The following is a 17309-nucleotide window of genomic DNA, read 5'->3' on the forward strand; positions in this document are numbered from 1 at the left end:
CTAAACCAAAATTAAATCTTTAATATTTTTTTCTTTACCGTCTTACATGCACTGGTATTTCAATAGTAAACCAAATCAAATATAGAGCTACAGCTCAGTTTGTCCAAATAAAATTCCCAAAGCACCATTTTGTGTTGTTAAGGTTGAGGGATAAATATTTTGATTATGAATTACCTGTATATGCGTGTTGTTTTCTTTTTCTTGTCAACTAAATCTCAATGAAAGGTAAAAAAAATCCTCCCACGTCCAGTACTGTGAAAATATTATCTTTTATAGGCTCTGTTTTGATGTTGTAAGTAATTAGTGGTTTATCATTAATAACATATTCAGCAGGTATGCTCTTGACATTTTATTCAGATGACCAACTTTATTGGAATGTGGATTATGGCAGGCCCAATTTCTGATGTTGACCATTACATTACACTCCTAAATGAAGGTGTTAATTTCTTAACTCAATGTTTTGAATGGTAGTGTACCACAGTTTCCACAAAAATATTAAGATATAATATTTCAACATGTATAATAACTAAAAATGTTTATTAAGCAGTAAATCAGCATGTGAAACTGAAGACTGGAGTAATGATGGTGAAAATTCAGCTTTGCATCACATGAAATTTTAAATTGTTATAATATTTTACTATATTGCTGTTTATATTTGATAAATACTGTGTAATATTTGATCAAATGAATGTAGCCTTGGTGAGCATAAGAGACGTCTTTCAAAAACATTTTTTGAAACAAAAAACTTAATTGTTACAAAAATAGTGATCAGTAGTGTAATGTAAGGACAACTCCAAAACTGCTCTGTCAGAGAGAGTGTAGAGAATTGTGAATAACCCCAAAATATGACTATTTTATTGAGCAAAAACCTTCACTAAACTTTTAAGTAGAATTGACTGATTTTTTTTTTTTTTTTAATATACCTTTTAACATGTGTATTATTTTCTTCCCCACAGGTCATGGAGGAGACAGATACTCAGATTGCATGGCCTTCCAAGCTAAAGATTGGTGCGAAGTCAAAGAAAGGTAAGACCAGGTGTCCCTCATCTGAGACACGCTCTGCTGAAGATGTTGTGTGATTGTATACACTCTTCTTTTTGTTACTCACTCATTAGGTGTGTGAACTTCCATTTCATACAGACTTTAACAGATATACGTATAAACGAAAGTCATTTTTTACCCATTTTTAGTCATACCTGAAAACAAATCCTGGTCAAATAGGTTATATGGGCCATTGTGTAGAATTGGTTCAAAGTTATAGTTGGAAACATCTTGAAAACGAAACTCTTTTTCCATATAAAGTATTATTTTTAAAGTAGCCCAATGCAGTTTATTATACATATTTCAAAGTTGAAGATTCATTATGTTGATATATGCATTGCATTAGCTTGCATTGGATAACAGTTGATTAGTTTATTTTTGACAAAACATACTATATATTTAACATATATTTAACATAAAGCTTATTTGATATCTATTTTATAGTAAAAACTTTATAATCTATTTCGTCTGTAAGGCTATGCATCTGTGCGTTCGTTCATTTGTTCGTTCGTTCACACACCCGATTCATATTTAAACAGTCTTTTTGGTTTTATAGATCAGTATAGAAAAGTAGTCTATATAGTCTTACTAATGTAGGAGTGAGAGTGAATGAACGCACAGCGCGCAAGCGTCTGTCTTTTAAACAGTCTTTATGCAGTTTACAGACACTATTCAATAACGCGATTAGAACAAAGCACTTAAGAATAAATGATACATCACCTGCATCCGTGCTCCTTGAAATGAAACAGGTAACTGAGGTAACTTTTCCAGGATTATTATGACAGTATTATTCCTCACAGCGCAGCAAGACGAGGTAAAGAATAGATTTGTGATTAACTGGATGTTTTATCCAACTGATGTGAGCGTTTTCATGGCTTGCCTCAACATTAGCGTTTGAATAGCGAGCGCTCTCAGTGGGCGGGGTCACATTAACACGTCATACGCTATAATTAGTTGAAAGGAAAAAGACTGACATCTCTCTCTTTTCATACAGATTACATCAACTGAGAATAGTTTTTTTTATATATATAAATTACTTCATTTAAAAGAAGAGAATTTCAGCTTCATAAAGAGAATTCTTTTGTGTCTCTGTGACAAGTATTTACTGAGTTACAGTTCATTTTTCGGACGCGTTTCAGAAAGATTTTTGTGGAGACACCCTATTTATTTTATTTATTTTACAAAAACACAAGGATTTGATGTTAGTAAGAGTGTACACAAAAAAGAAGACCCTCTATAGTTTATAATCATGTATTGATTTTATTTATATGACCATTAATGACAGAGTATTTTAAGTCTATGTTGCTGCTATGTGAAAAAAAACTAAACGCGTTTTTGGTCCCCAGAGCTTTAACAACCCATTTGATTCAGGTCAAGATCAATCAGATTGATCGTTTATATGAAGGATGTTAAATCTGATTGAGCCATCAGTCTGATTATCAATAGATATTCTGTTGCATGTAAATGTGTCTACTGTTTAGCATTCAAAAGTATTGCTCGTTGCTCTTGTTTCACTAGACTAGAGTCCTATCAAAGTGCTACACAAACAATGTGGTTACAAAACAACATTTTAAAATATTTTCACATAATCATTCCTGGCAGTATCTTGGCCTCGGGGTCAGATGGATCTGTAGTATCTCAGCATTGGCTATCATGATTTAGGCCATCTTAAGTTATCGTGAGAAGAGGACAACTTGCACTTCATTTTATCAGTTCTGTTTTTCACAACATGCGTGTTGGAATATTATCATATTCACAGTGTATCAGTGGACATTCATGAGGAGTTTGCACCGGGCTATTTCATTTGTTTTGGAATCATCAGAAATGTGATCACTAGTACTGTGTATGAGTCGAGTCAGTTCTTCCTTCATAGCATTGTACCTATTAAACTTTGGCATGGAACACATCCTGAACCACTGCTACAACATAATAAATTATTTTGCTACAGACAAAAAATGAATGTGGAAATGAATGATTAAATCATTTGGCTTTTGAGAAGGAGTGCCCAATTGCTTTTCTAAGTGATCTGACTTATAATTTTTGACTCGTTTGACTTGGAAAAGTAAGCAACCGCCCTGGGGTGCCAACTATGGTCGCATGTTCCGTCGTTATCAGCATAGTTCAACGAGTCAGTGTTTCCCAAAACTATCGTTCCAACGAACATTCGCAAACAGCATCGCAAAGTTGTGTGGTTTGAACGACAGCTCTCGACCTGTGGTTAGAGGCATCGTTTCTATATTGCATGACATTTGGAGGTAATAAATCCTTATATTGAGCAAAATAAGCAAGCTGACATTCAGTACATAGAATACATACAAATGGAATTTACGTCTTTTAGTTTGTAAAAAGATTTGAAGTAACGTTTTTGAAGAGTGCGCATGTGCGAACGCGCTTCACTATGTAAGAACGAGCCAAATATTGAGTCTGGTAATAAAGCAAAACAACTGAGAACAATTAGAAATAGTCCTCAGATGACATGTCTTTAATTTATATAAAACAAATCTAGCGTTAATTGGATCTCAAACAGTTTCATTAAAGGTAGTTATTACTCCACCACGTGCGAAACCAACGTGGTTGAACGATACTTTGCGACAGTGAGTTTCGGGAAACAGCCTTGACTAGCTAGTTGATTTTTCCAACGATGCATCGTACTATGGTAGTGAAGCCGCGAACTACATCGTACGGGAAACTAGGGTTGTAACGATTTGGGCTTAAATCATAATCACGATTAATCGAACAAGTCACCTCGATTACGATTATTGAACGATTATTTTTTTTTTCTTTCTCATATGTCACTGGCAAGGCTTATTCTGTAAATATGTATGTATTTTTTTTTTCTAATGAAAGAGTGCATAATCTTTGAGATTCTAAAATAAGGAAATACACAAATAGCTTTTAATGGTTATTAAATATTTAAAAATATTAAAAAATGTAGAAAATAGTTATTTTTGTAAATAAAATAAATTATTGTAAATATTGCCATCTAAAAAGTAAAATATAACTTGTATAAAACTAAAAAACGAATCCTTTTGTTCCATATTCCAATCGTCCAGCCCTACGGGAAACACACCCCAGAACAACACAGCAACAAATCCTTCAAATTCTCGAATGCAGGAGAGTGAGGTGGCGAGTCCTCAACATATCCTGCATCCATGCTTACAATTTCCAACTCCTCAGATCTAGATAATTGTTGCACCGGTGCCTCATCCGGAAGAAAACGCAGTGCGTGCTTCCGAACCCTGAGATAAGGCACTGGATCTAGCAGAGATAAGGTTTCTAACCCCTATACTAGATCCATTTGTGATCCCCATGACTTAGATCGCCACCATGTCTCGGCAGCAGCGGGACCCGTGCCATGGGGAACGCGAGACTGAGCGTCCTCCTCGAAAAGTGCCAGGCGGGAACACCAAAAAGTACCATTAGTCTTTACGTTTTTTGGACCTGAATACCATTGTTTTGACTTGCAACTGGAGTTCCATGATATTACCAGATTTGAACCAACACTGTACCGTGTTTCTATCATAACATTTTTTTTTTTTTTTTGTAAGGGTAGAATTCTTTACAAATGCTGCAGTTCATAGCAACATATTCTTTATTGCTGGGTAATTTTGCTGAGCATTGTGTTTGATACTTGCATATTTTCTAAGCTATAATGTCAATCAAGCATTTGTTGCACAAGTTATTATACAAGTGTTTCATTTATTTCTCTGTAAAGTTTTAACAACTTATGGCAACAGTTATGTTCGTGTATTAATGCTGCAATCGAGAGGACGGAATGCAAACAATGGCAACAACAGCTTGGCCATTCCAAACAAACATCAGATTAAGTTCATGTGTGCCAACAATGTGTTTTCAGGGTCACGGCCCAAGTCAAAGGCCATTCAAATTCTTTGCATGGTTTGTGTTGGCAAGCGACCGGGGGCATTGCTTGCGCTGACAAAAATGTTACATAATCGTTTGCGGTAATCTGATGACGGCATGCAGCAAACATCTCTAATTAATGATGGAAAACACATGGAAGATTCTGACATGTGGACTGCACCAAGCCCGGGTTAGCTCGCGAGGTCTTCAGGGACCTGCTGTTTCCTGCGAGTCTGTCTGCAGCTTATTGCAACAGTTAGTGAAGTGTTGATCCTGTGCAACAGCTCTGAAACAAAACATGCTCCGGTCAGCTCGATAGCACAGCATGCGATTGAACCAACAGCCTTGACTTTGGGTCCACCTCTGCTGCACGATGAAAGTGATCCAATTGTTTGTGATTGTTGAGGAGTGGAGATGTTTGTAGTTTAGGGGATTGAATTAAACAATGTTCTGGCACTAAACTAATCGACTTTATTCAAATAGCTTTTGACAAAAAGAAGTTTGTGAACAAACAATTCCTTGTTGAATTTCATGTGTGTGACTGCATAGATTAATATTGCTTTACAGTAAGAGTGATTACTGTTAACTTGAACTAAAAACTAAATCCAAAACCATCAAAACATAAATATATATATTTTTGTCACTGTGAATAAAATTAAAATTAAAATTGGTTGTATCCTTTAGACCCTTTTACTTGCCGCGGGAATTTGGTCGAATAACCATATTCCTAGTTTATGTACCAGGACCTAGGGATGGGACGATAACCGGTTTCACTATAAACCGTGATAAAATGTACTGACGGTTAGTATTATCGTTTGAAATGTAATTATCATTAAAACCGTGTTTGATTATCGCGATTTTAATAACTCACTGAATCCTGTCGGCCAGTCTGACGCAGGCGCGCAGCACGCAATATTTTTTTTTAAATTACTATTCGAGAAGGAATGGCAGAAGGCAGTGACTGTGCTCAGGAGATTTTTCAGCCTTTTAAGAGGACCAAATCTGAGGTGTGGTCATATTTTGGGTTTTACAAAAGTCCTGAGGGAAACTTGATCGAGGATGGTCATCCTGTCTGCCGAACAAAAAGTCACTGCAATAGAAACACTTCAAATCTGCCGAGTCGTCTTGTGTGATCATCACCCGAACGCAAGGCAAGTTAACTTTGACCTTAATACCAAAACTACGTCTGGGAAACAATTGGGCACGAAATGTCATTTTGAGTTGAAACATTTTATGTCACTCACTTGAAATAGACGTCAAGCTTCCGCGAAGAAAAGTTCGTAGCAAGTGGATTTGAGCCAAAGACGAACAAACAACTTCAAACAAGACTATTATTAAGAGTGATATTTTAAGGGATAGTAAAGTATAGATGCATCACGTATTAAACCGATTTTATTTTTACCACATAATTACGGGGACATATTGAATTGATAATGAGATTAGCTATAATGTTTCAAATCTTACCTGTTTATGAATTCATTTTGTCAAACAATCGCCCAGACGAGATATATCACACCAATATTATCAAACTCTGTAAACAATAAATCAACTGTGATTTCATTTTTGCAATACAATCAAAAATCGGAGACGCAAGACTGCAAGTTGTATTTGAATGAAACAAGAGCGCGCGTCCGTTGTGATATGGATGTGCGCTGTGTAATAATGCGTTGCTATTGACGACGGGCATTATAAAGAAGCAAATGCCATAGAATAGAATCTTGCCTAAAAAACTGCATAGAGAGGCTAGTTTTATTTGTTGTTTGTTGATTTTCAATTATAAAACTTGTTGAAATGTTTTCAGTGTGAGCATCAGTTCTTTTTGAGCACTTTCATAATTTTTTAACAAAACCGTGATAATATTGATAATCACGATTATTTTGGACACTGTAATCGTGATATGAAATTTTCATACCGTCCCATCCCTACCAGGACCTAATAATAACGAGGCAGCGGAGCATATTGCAGAGAGCTTTGCTAGGATCCTAACAAAGTCGGCAGACCAACCAGTCTTCATACTAGGGGATTTTAATACACTTTCATTAACAGAGACTCTTCCACATTTGCAGCAAAATATTAACTGTCCAACCCGCTTCTCACGCACACTGGATTTGTGTTATGGGAACATTGCCGATGCATATAAGGCAGTATGTCGAGCACCGATCGGTAAATCGGATCACAATGTTATCCATCTACTGCCTACATACAGACAATGCGTTAGAAGGGACAAACCTGTGGAGAAGAGAATTCAAGTTTGGAATAAAGAAAAAGAAGACATGTTGAAGGACTGTTTTTGTATTACAAACTGGGATGTCTTTTTTGACTCATGTAGAGACCCTAACGAACTAACTGACTGTATTACATCCTATATTCAATTTTGCGAAGAAACAGTTGTCGATACTAAAGTGGTCAAAGTCTTCTCAAATAATAAGCCATGGCCCTCTAAAGATTTAAAGAAACTCCTCAACGAAAAAAATCGGGCATTTCATGAGAATGATAATGAGAGCTTTAAAATGAAAAGGAAGGAATTGAGAGCTATGGTACAAAAAGCAAAAATTGATTTCAAAAATAAGGTAGAGGATCAGTTAGCAAATCAAGATGCAAGGAGCGCTTGGCAAGGTTTGAATAAGATGATGGGGCGTGATTCGAGAAATGTAAATAATGATATTACTATAGGGACAGATGGTTTTAAATGGGTGAATGATTTGAATTTGTTTTATGGAAGATATGATGTAGCAGACAATGGTAATAAGATTAAAGAAATAAGTGATAAGATTCCTGTGGGGCCACCGATTTCGCTGACCGGTGACCAAATCAGAAGGTCCCTGAAATGCATTAAGCCATATAAAGCACCGGGTCCAGATGGCCTTAGGGGAAGAGTTTTAAAAATATGTGCAAATGAACTAACTGACCCCTTAACAAAATTATTTCAGTTTTTATTAAACTTATAGATCGTACCAAATGCATGGAAGTTATCTTTTTTTACGACCTCTTCCGAAAAAAGTGAGAGCAAAGAATTTAGAGGACTTTCGTCCTGTGGCTCTAACATCAGTACTAGCTAAATGCATGGAAAGAGTAGTTAGTTACTACCTTAAACCACAGATATCAGAGCAATTAGATGTACTACAATTTGCATATAAACCTCAAAGAGGGACAGAGAATGCAACGCTCACTATGGTCGATACAATTGCTAACCATTTACAACAAACGAAGGCTTATGTGCGTGTTCTTTTTATTGACTTTACATCTGCCTTCAATACTATGCAGATACATCTGCTCTTGGAACGTCTTCTGATATTTGGTGTAAATGGAGGATTTGTTCATTGGATAAAGAACTTCTTAATAAATAGACCACAGCGAGTTTGTTTTAGGGGGTTTGAATCAGATACTATGTTTTTAAATTCGGGGGCACCCCAAGGATGTGTCCTGTCACCTCTTTCATTCTCTGTTTATGCAAGTGGTATTTGAGTACAGCATGATAATTACAAACTATATAAATATGCAGATGATATGGCACTTGTGTACATTCTCAGTATGAGGATAAGGTTCTGGAACTAGAAAAATGGTGTGAGGCAAGTTCGTTACTGATAAATGTAAGTAAAACAAAAGAGTTGATTTTAAATTATTCAGAGCCCCTATCAGAAATAATGCTATGTGATCAAAAAGTTGAAATTGTTAAGACTTTTAAGTATCTGGGAACTATGTTTGACTGTAATCTGAATTTCTCTGACAATATCATTCTGATTTGTAAGAAAGCAAATCAAAGGTTATACCTGTTAAGGAAGCTGAGAGAATTTTCTGTAAGTCAGGATGTTCTGCAAAGAGTACAAGTTTGATCGAGAGTGTCATAGGGTATAATATAACTGAGTGGTTTGGACGAGCTACATGTATGAATAAAGTAAAATTAGACAGAATTACAAGAGTTGCTGGAAAAATTGTAGGATCTAAACAAAAATCGGTCGCACAGTTATATCAAATTGCTGTTCAGAGGAAAGCTTTGACTATAGCAAGAGATACATCACACCCTTTGAATCATGTATTTGAATTATTGCCATCACGTCGTCATTACAGAACTCCAAAAGCTATTAAAGCAATATATAAACAATCTTTAGTACCAAATGCAATAAGTCTTTTAAATAAAAGGAAGAAATTGTGAGTATATGTATTGTGTGTTGTTAATTGTTTTTTGTGATTGTAATTGCGAGACCAAAGACCAATTTTCAGCCAAGGCTGAACAATAAAGGCTTACTTACTTACTTACTTACTTACTCACAGCAGTGGACGTTTTACTTTCAAGTCTTCAGTACGAGACGCCCATAAAAACCGAGCGTTTTTCAGCTAGGCTCAAAACTAGGGTACAAAATAGCCTATTACTTATTCATTTTGATATTTTTGAATGCAAAAACCAAGCGAACGTCATAAGTTGACCTCAGACAACAATGTAATAAAATTTAAAAAGCCAGTTCATGACCCCTTTAAACATTAGTGCATAAATTCATGTAAATTAAGCATTGAAGGGTAGGTGTTTTGCAGCATTGTTTTCCAAAGACTGACTGACTGACTTTCTCCTCAAAAACAGCTACATTAAAACTTGTCTGGATCATACCCGAGTAGTTAAGGCCATTGCACACTGAGCACGAAATATTCGTATGCGTATTTTCGTGTTCGTCAGCTTAAAAATTCGTCACGCATAGAAACCTTGCACACCGAGTCCGTTGCGTATTTCTTAAACCTTTGCGGGAAAAAACGCAAAAATACCAAATGGATTCGTCAAGCAGTGAGGATGATTTTTGCCCTCTCTCTTATTGAAAAGGGAAGAAAGAGAAAATATTACGTCCATCCAATCCTGAAATTGCGCCGAGAGGAAGGAGAGTTATCAAGGAGTTGCGAATTTATCCTGAGCGATTCAAAATTTACCTCAGAATGTCAGTGGGACAGTTTGATGCTTCGCTAGCGATTCTGGAGCCACATATTAAACACAAGACCACCAATTTCCGTGAACCAATCGATTCTGAACGGAGACTGGCAGTGTGTCTGAAATGGACCAGGTATGGACACACACACACGGACAAACACACACCCGCGCGCGGCCCGTTGGAATCACTGGGCAGACTGAACAGCTAGGCTGTTATTGTGTATATTGTGCCCAAATAATACATTAGTTATCGAATAGGCTGCTCAATCACACCTTATTCGATCCTAAATTTCAATCTGATTGAAAGGGGAGGTTTCCCAGATAGCAAACTGACATTGAATCAACGTGGAAATATGACATCGAAACAACGTTGATCTGACATTGTTTTGCTCATCGAATTAACGTTGAACCAACGTCAGACTCGTCATTCTTTCAAAACTAACGGAAAATCAACTTGAAATCAACGCGTTGTTTCAACGTTATGAAAGCAAACCAATTTTCGATTTTCATTTAGCTTTGAAGAATGCCGCGTCTGACGTTGGTTCAACGTTAATTCGATGAGCAAAATCAACGTTGTTTCAATGTCATGAGAGACATTGTTTCCACGTTGATTCAATGTCAGTTTGCTATCTGGGTTATTAATTTCATAAAGAACATAAACACTTGATCGAATTGAAAACCGAAACTGAAAGCACGGCGCATATGTGCAATGATTTGAGGACGAGCTCCCCCGGCCCTGAATTGTCAAAAGACCTCTCAAAATGCTGGCTCTGGATGCGAAAAACGCAGAAAATCAAACCCGATCCGATTCATTTTATGACGGACGAAAGTTTCGGAGGCGGTGTGCAAGCGTGACTGACATAACGTGAGGTCGAATTTTTTTTTTAACGTGCGAAAATTTCGGATGCGAATTTCGGACTCGGTGTGCAATGGCCTTTACTCTGGTCATCAGAGAAGCCTGTGAAAACCGAGGCAACCTAGTTGTTCTACCTGGCAACTGTTTAAGTGTCTCGTTGAGTAGGCTTTACAGCGTCACCATGTTCCCTGTAAGATCAAGGATCTGATCTTGGATTATTACAGCAAATTCAGGGTGAAGGTCACATCAGATTAAGAAAAATCAAGCTGGCATAGTCTTGAGAAAGGAATAACAGGTTGCACTATGTTGGTGGTTCTTTTCGCTATTGCTAAGAACATGGTGGTAAAGTCAACCAAGGTAGAGTGCAGGGGTCCCTTCACAAAGTCTGGTGTATGACAGACCCAGATAAGAGCATTCATGGATGACCTGAAAATTACAACAACATCTGTCCTGGGAAGCAGATGGATTCTACATGGCCTGGAGAAACATATCACTTGAGTTTCAAACACATTAAGTCAAGATCACTGGTGCTTAAGAAGGGAAAGGTGGTGGATAAATTCTGCTTTTTGATATTTGGAATGACCATTCCTTCTATTACGGAGAAGCCAATTAAGAGTTTTGCTGTATGATTCCACACTAATAGACTCTGCTGTTATTCACAAGGCCAACAAATTATTATCAAGGTAGTCAGGCTTGGCTGGTAGATCCAAGCTTGGAATTTCTTTTTAACACAAGTCTTGTGGCCTTTGCTGGTCTGTGCAGTCCCATTGTCAACAGTTGAATCTCTAAAGAGGGAGATAAGCAGATTTCTCGGGTTTTGCCCAGATCTTGAGTAGTGGAGATCGACCTGATTCAGCAGGAAGTTCAAGCTGGTGTGGAAGAGGAATGAGTTAGTGGGGCGGTGGGGCTAAAGCAAGGATGAAATGGGAACCATATCTCAGTGCAAGATCACTTGGACAAACATCATGCAGGTTACACTTTCATGTCAAGTTACTTGTCTAGGCTGTTTATGGCACACTACCAATTCCAGGTAACCTCCATGTCTAGGGCAAGAGCACTCTCCTGCTCTCGATGTCTAGGGAAAGACTCATTGGAACATCTTCTCAGCAGCGGCCCAAAGACCTCAAGGCAGTTGTTGATAGTATAGCTAATGCAATAAATACTAGCAAAAACCACCTTGTCACCATATAATCCATCCATTTTGTGAAAGCTGGAAGGTGAAAGCTCTGACTGGCTGTTGAAAGTTGACCTGGGAAAACAGTTGAAGTTCCCATTGCACATTGCAGTAATGTAGTATCACTCCAGCCAGACATAATCATTAGCTCTGAGGTCACAAAACAGCTGATCATGCTGGAACTTACCGTGCCCTGGGAAGAGTGGATGGAAAAGGCAAATAATCGGATACATGTAAAGTATCAAGATCTGGTGGAGACTTGCCGGGGCAAAGGCTGGAAGACATACTGTGAATTTACAGAGGTCCTTATGAAGCTGCAGAAAAAGCCACTATAGGTTGCTTTGGATCAAGATGGCTGATCCGTGGACAGTTCCTACTGGGATGCAGGTTGAGGGAGGGTGTCTGATGTTCAAAGATAAATAACAAGGACAAACTATATATATATATATATATATATATATATATATATATATATATATTTGAAAATAGCAGAAGGCCTAACACATTTGTGATATATATTGAAAACAGGAGAGGGCCTAACACAGATCCTTGCGGCACTCTGCAATTTACTGACGTTATCTTTAAATAGGCAAAATTGTAACGTTCTAAAAAATATGATCTGAGCCACTTTAATGTCTGTCCTTGAATACCAGTGCAGTTTTTTTTCTAGAACACAGCATTAAGATCAAGTAGAACTAGTATTGAGATACAGCCTTGGTCAGAAGCTAGAATGAAGTCATTTGAAATTTTAATGAGCAATTTTTAATGTGCTATGATTGGGCCTGGCAGCGAAATTGAATTTTTTCATAGATGTATTCTTTTTCTTAATTTATATAATTTTTTTTTTTTTTTTTTTTTTGCAAAAAGGAGCACAATTGAGCAGACACAATATTTAGTGTTTAGTTTAGTCTAGTATTTAAGACAGCAAAGTACAGATCTAATTCAAATCTTACATTTATAATTCATTTGGATCTAGTTCTGGTTTCTTAATGAGAGGCTTAATAACTAGTAACTAATAACTGAATGTGGTATCTTGGGATATGACCTAAAGAAAGAGAAAAGATTGTGATTTTGAGAAGAAAAAAAGTAAAATAATTTAACTTGACGAATGTTTCTATTTCTATTGTATTCTCATTGACTGAAGTGTTTGTATTTGCAAACAGTAGAAATCTATATCTGTCTGTTGTCTTCAACGCAGGTTCATTGGAAAAATGTGGTCTGGCTGCAAAATTTTATTACATTTCTTCTTGCACATTTTGAAGCAAAGTGGTATAAAAGTGTTTTCAGTTTTATTTGAAACAGATGAACATGAACCTGACAACATTTTATAACTGTTTGTTGCATGTATCACAGCAGTTCAGAAATAAAAAGTTGGGTGGCGCTAAAGAGTGGTGCTAAAGGTTTAATACTTTATCACATTTTAAAATAACTACCTACATTAATCATGACCTTAAAACTAACTGACAGGGTTAACAAAAGCAAGTGTGATGTAAAAACACCTTAGCTTGATTCTTCAAGTCTTCAATCTCTTTTATCGAGTGTCAAGACTCGTGTTTTAAGGGTACCCTGCGTACTCAAACTTTGCAATTGCAATGCTGTACCAGTTGCGCTACCGAAGTTTATAAAGTCAGAATAGCTGACTGTGATGAAATCGCCAAAATGTATTAGTTTACAAATCATACACTATGGTAAATGTGTTTTGAGGTCATTACAAAGTATCATGCAAGGGACTGCACAAAAAATGATCAAAAAATGAATCTCTCCCTGCAATCATATTTTTTTTTTATTAGGAATACAAGTTGTTTGTGTTTTACTGCCACTAAGTAGTGTTCATTTCATCTGGAAACTGCAGTGAATAGGTACGTGGGTTTTTTTTTTTGTTTTTGTTTTTTTTTTGAAAATTGATTTTTTTTCCATTGAGCATTTGGACCCAGCATTTGCACACTTTTTTTTCTGCCAAAATATGAAATTTTACTAACAATTAAACATTTTAATCTGTATGCTAGGCATGTCCCTTGGTGGCTGAAAGTGCTTAGTAATATCAGGGCCTCGACTGCTTAATAATGACAGATACTTTGCAGACACATTTACAGGCTCCTAAGAGTCTCTGGAACCCTGGATCATTTGGGATGGGACCAAGACCCACAGCTATTTGCTATTATCTCTCGCCTCTATTGGCCAAAGAGCCATCACATCTAATACAGTCATCATTGCCTTCGGATGGGCCCTAACTGGAATGCTAAGAACTAGAAACGGCCCGGAGGTGCTTTTCTTTGTGTTTTAAAAGTGGAAATGCAGCTTGCAGTATATTTATGTGGCTCCTGAGGACGCATTCCTTTTCTGCAGAGTCTGAGCTGACGTAGGGAGTTTTCATCTTGGTCTCTGAAGTCTCTTGGTCTGTTTCAATCATTTGCCATCGTAAAGCTCAAGTTGAAACTCCGCAGACCCTCACACAGCACTGTCACAAAAAATGTTGGCTTTGATTTACTTTGAAAGACTTTTCTGACTTGTCGTCTCTGTCCGAGTTCTCTTTCTGCATGTGTTGACATTAAATCAGAATGATGTCCTCTTGTTGTATCTTCGCAGTATGCAGCAAATGTCCTGTTCTAAAATTAGCAACGTTTTGTTGCTGGATCTTTTTAAGTCAACATGGATTCAAAATGTATCCAATATTTATCTAGTTAATGCACGTTCATGGTCTTATTTTGAACGATTTATCTGGGCATGTTATTCTAAAAGAAAAAAAATGCTTTTTTTTGGTTATATTTCTTGAAAACTCCTTTAGGACTGACATTACTAAGCACTGCTATTTGTCAACCCTTTTGTCTCACAGAAACCACTTTTCACAATGTAATCTCGATTAAATCTTTTGGCCTACAATTTCTTTCTGTTAAAATATCCTTGTTCCCTTGTAAATGCATCATATTACAAAAATAACATGGATTGCGAATGTTGCTCTTTTGACTTTAAAGGTTGATGTGATTTTATTTTATTAAAGACATAATCACTTTAAATCGAAGACAAAAACAAACTGCTTTTGGTTCAGATATTAAAGGGATAGTTCACCCAAAGAAGATATTTTGAAGAATGTGGTAACCAAACAGTTGACGGTAGCAGTGTTGCGTACTCAAGATATCTCATATTTTAATGATCTCTGTCTTGTCATGGACTCGTGTACATTTTGACTCGTACTCGAACTTATTAGGACTCGTACTTATTCCCGAGTCCACTCGAGTCTCATTCAAAATATGTCATGATTATGTTAATATTTCTTTAAATTGTTGTTTGGTTGAAACGTCCAATGATTGCTGACTTTCTTGTGCGCAACTGCGCATGACTTGAGACTATAAATTTCATGGCGGGCATATGCAGCAAGACCCAGGTCAGATGTGATGTGGAGCCTCTAGCTCAACTATGTATTGAAAATGCCTGCCTTATCATCCATAATTCAGTTTGCATATAAGAGCCACACAGAATTTGTCTGCAGTAATGTTATGTGAAAAAGCACTTACTGATTGTAATAATTGTAAGTCATAATTGTAATAAAATTACCTTTACACCACTATGTGGCTTTTTTACCATTACAGTGTACATGATTCCATGGTATATTTGGTTTAGTGTGGTGCCAATTTTATTGCTACCACCAAATATTTTACATATTCTTGAAGATACCTTTAAGTCTGGTTTCAGACCCAACCTTAGGTTATCCAACCTGTCTGGTCTTGACTCAGACTCGACTCTCTTTGGTCTCGGTCTCGACTCGGACTCGACTCTCTTTGGTCTCGGACTCAAATGTGCTGGTCTCGACTACAACAATGGACGGTAGACTTTGACTTAGGTAAAAATATATGTATACTATGGAAGACAATGGCTACTGTCAAATGTCTGGTTACCATCATTCTTTAAAATATCTTCTTTGGGTGAACTATCCCTTTTAAGCTCTCTAAAGTCAGTTCTCTCAGGGTAATTTGACAGAAATGTAATTAAACCTTGACAATAACTGGACGTCATCCGTCAAAAATGTCTTGTAGAGAGGTGCTGCTACATTAAATTATCATGGAAAATTATAAAAATACAGCAGCCGCACACTCAAACACTGTGCAAGGTCAGTTTATTAGCAAGCTTGCAACCTTCTTCAGACATACAAACAAAGTAAATTTAACATTTAAATTTCATTTAACTATTGAAATGTTTAAAACGATTCCTGCCTCCTTCTTCCCACAACAATGAACCCCGGTAACGTTATATTGGCAAACTTATTAGTGAATTACTCCTCGTTTGTATTTATTTCTATATGGTGAATTTCTGCATGATACCTGGACATTCAGTCAGGCAAAACTAGGATGGTTCACATCACAACACAAAAGTCCGTGTGTTTGTCTGATTCAGAGATTTCGTTCAGGAGAAATTGCCATCGTTGAAATTCTCTGCAGCAGATGGACTCTACCTGTGTTCGTAGTTCACAGCGAGAGCACATGCACCATCAGTCTGCCTCAGCTCGAGTCAGTCCGGGCTCCTTGACCGCGACAGGCAGCCGCCTCCTGTTCCTCCATCAGCCTCAGCTGCTTTTCACTATATTGCAGCTCGTAAAGACAGCCACAAACATCGGAACCGAGCAGCAGAATTTCAAAATCCTCTTCTTCTATATCATGTTTAGTTTCTTCCGTCATTGTCATAACTTCCTATCTCCACAGCGCTTGTTAGCTTAGCTGCCAAACAAGATGGCTGATATTGATTCAGTATCTGCAAATGAAGTTCCACCCACTGATCTGTAATAGGCCTGTAGGGTGAGTGGGTCCCACATCCTTGAATAATGAGGAGGTAATAGTCTCTACACTTTTCAATGAAATTTGACTTCCTGCTTAATGTGGCGCAAATTGACGATTTTTACGTCATAATAAGCAGGAAGTAAAACACTTAAATCCTTATTTCTCCCATCTCAGGGGAAAATAAGGGACTACTCAATGACCATTCAAAAATATGACTGGGTTTCTAAAGATACAAAGCTTAATACAAATGGGTGAAATGTCCCTTTAAAAATCGCAAAACTCGTGTCAAACAGACTTTTAAACAGTGTTTTGCTGGAGTTCCCTCTGCCCGGACCGTGCCATCTTCTCACGTTCAAAGACTCAGACTTGGGTGACATTTCTGACTCACCCTCACTCCTTGGCAAATCCAACTTGCAGCGCTAAATAAATCTCTGGCTGCTGTATGGAGAGATTTATAGGAGGACAGAAGAACAGAACTCCCACTGGCCTGCTCTTAAAGGGGGGGCAGCAGCTGTAAAAACAGTCCAGAGCGTTCCGTTCTCCCAGTATCACCCTGTCCAGCGCTCTGTTAAATCAGACTGGGCCCTCGTTTCCATGGAGAGCTGCTAGGCTGCTGGCGTGCGCTGCCCAGTATGCTCTCACAGTGGACGGAGAGGGGATTTAAGGTTACTTCCTTCAAATGAACATCTTTGGCTC

The 17309-nt window shown here is 37.4% G+C and overlaps 1 protein-coding gene across 2 annotated transcripts in view; it reads left to right on the forward strand.

Annotated features, from left to right (window-relative positions):
• bicc1 (BicC family RNA binding protein 1) overlaps positions 1-17309 on the forward strand; it is a 105842-nt gene that overhangs the window by 46922 nt on the left and 41611 nt on the right. For both annotated transcript variants that reach the window (XM_089121982.1, XM_039653314.2), the window contains exon 3: positions 957-1026. In XM_089121982.1, coding sequence (XP_088978108.1) covers positions 957-1026 — 70 coding nt within the window. The remainder of the gene's footprint in view (positions 1-956; positions 1027-17309) is intronic.

This window comes from Pimephales promelas, chromosome 17, assembly GCF_988280905.1.
Source record: "Pimephales promelas chromosome 17, fPimPro1.hap1.1, whole genome shotgun sequence".
NCBI classification, from domain to species: domain Eukaryota; kingdom Metazoa; phylum Chordata; class Actinopteri; order Cypriniformes; family Leuciscidae; genus Pimephales; species Pimephales promelas.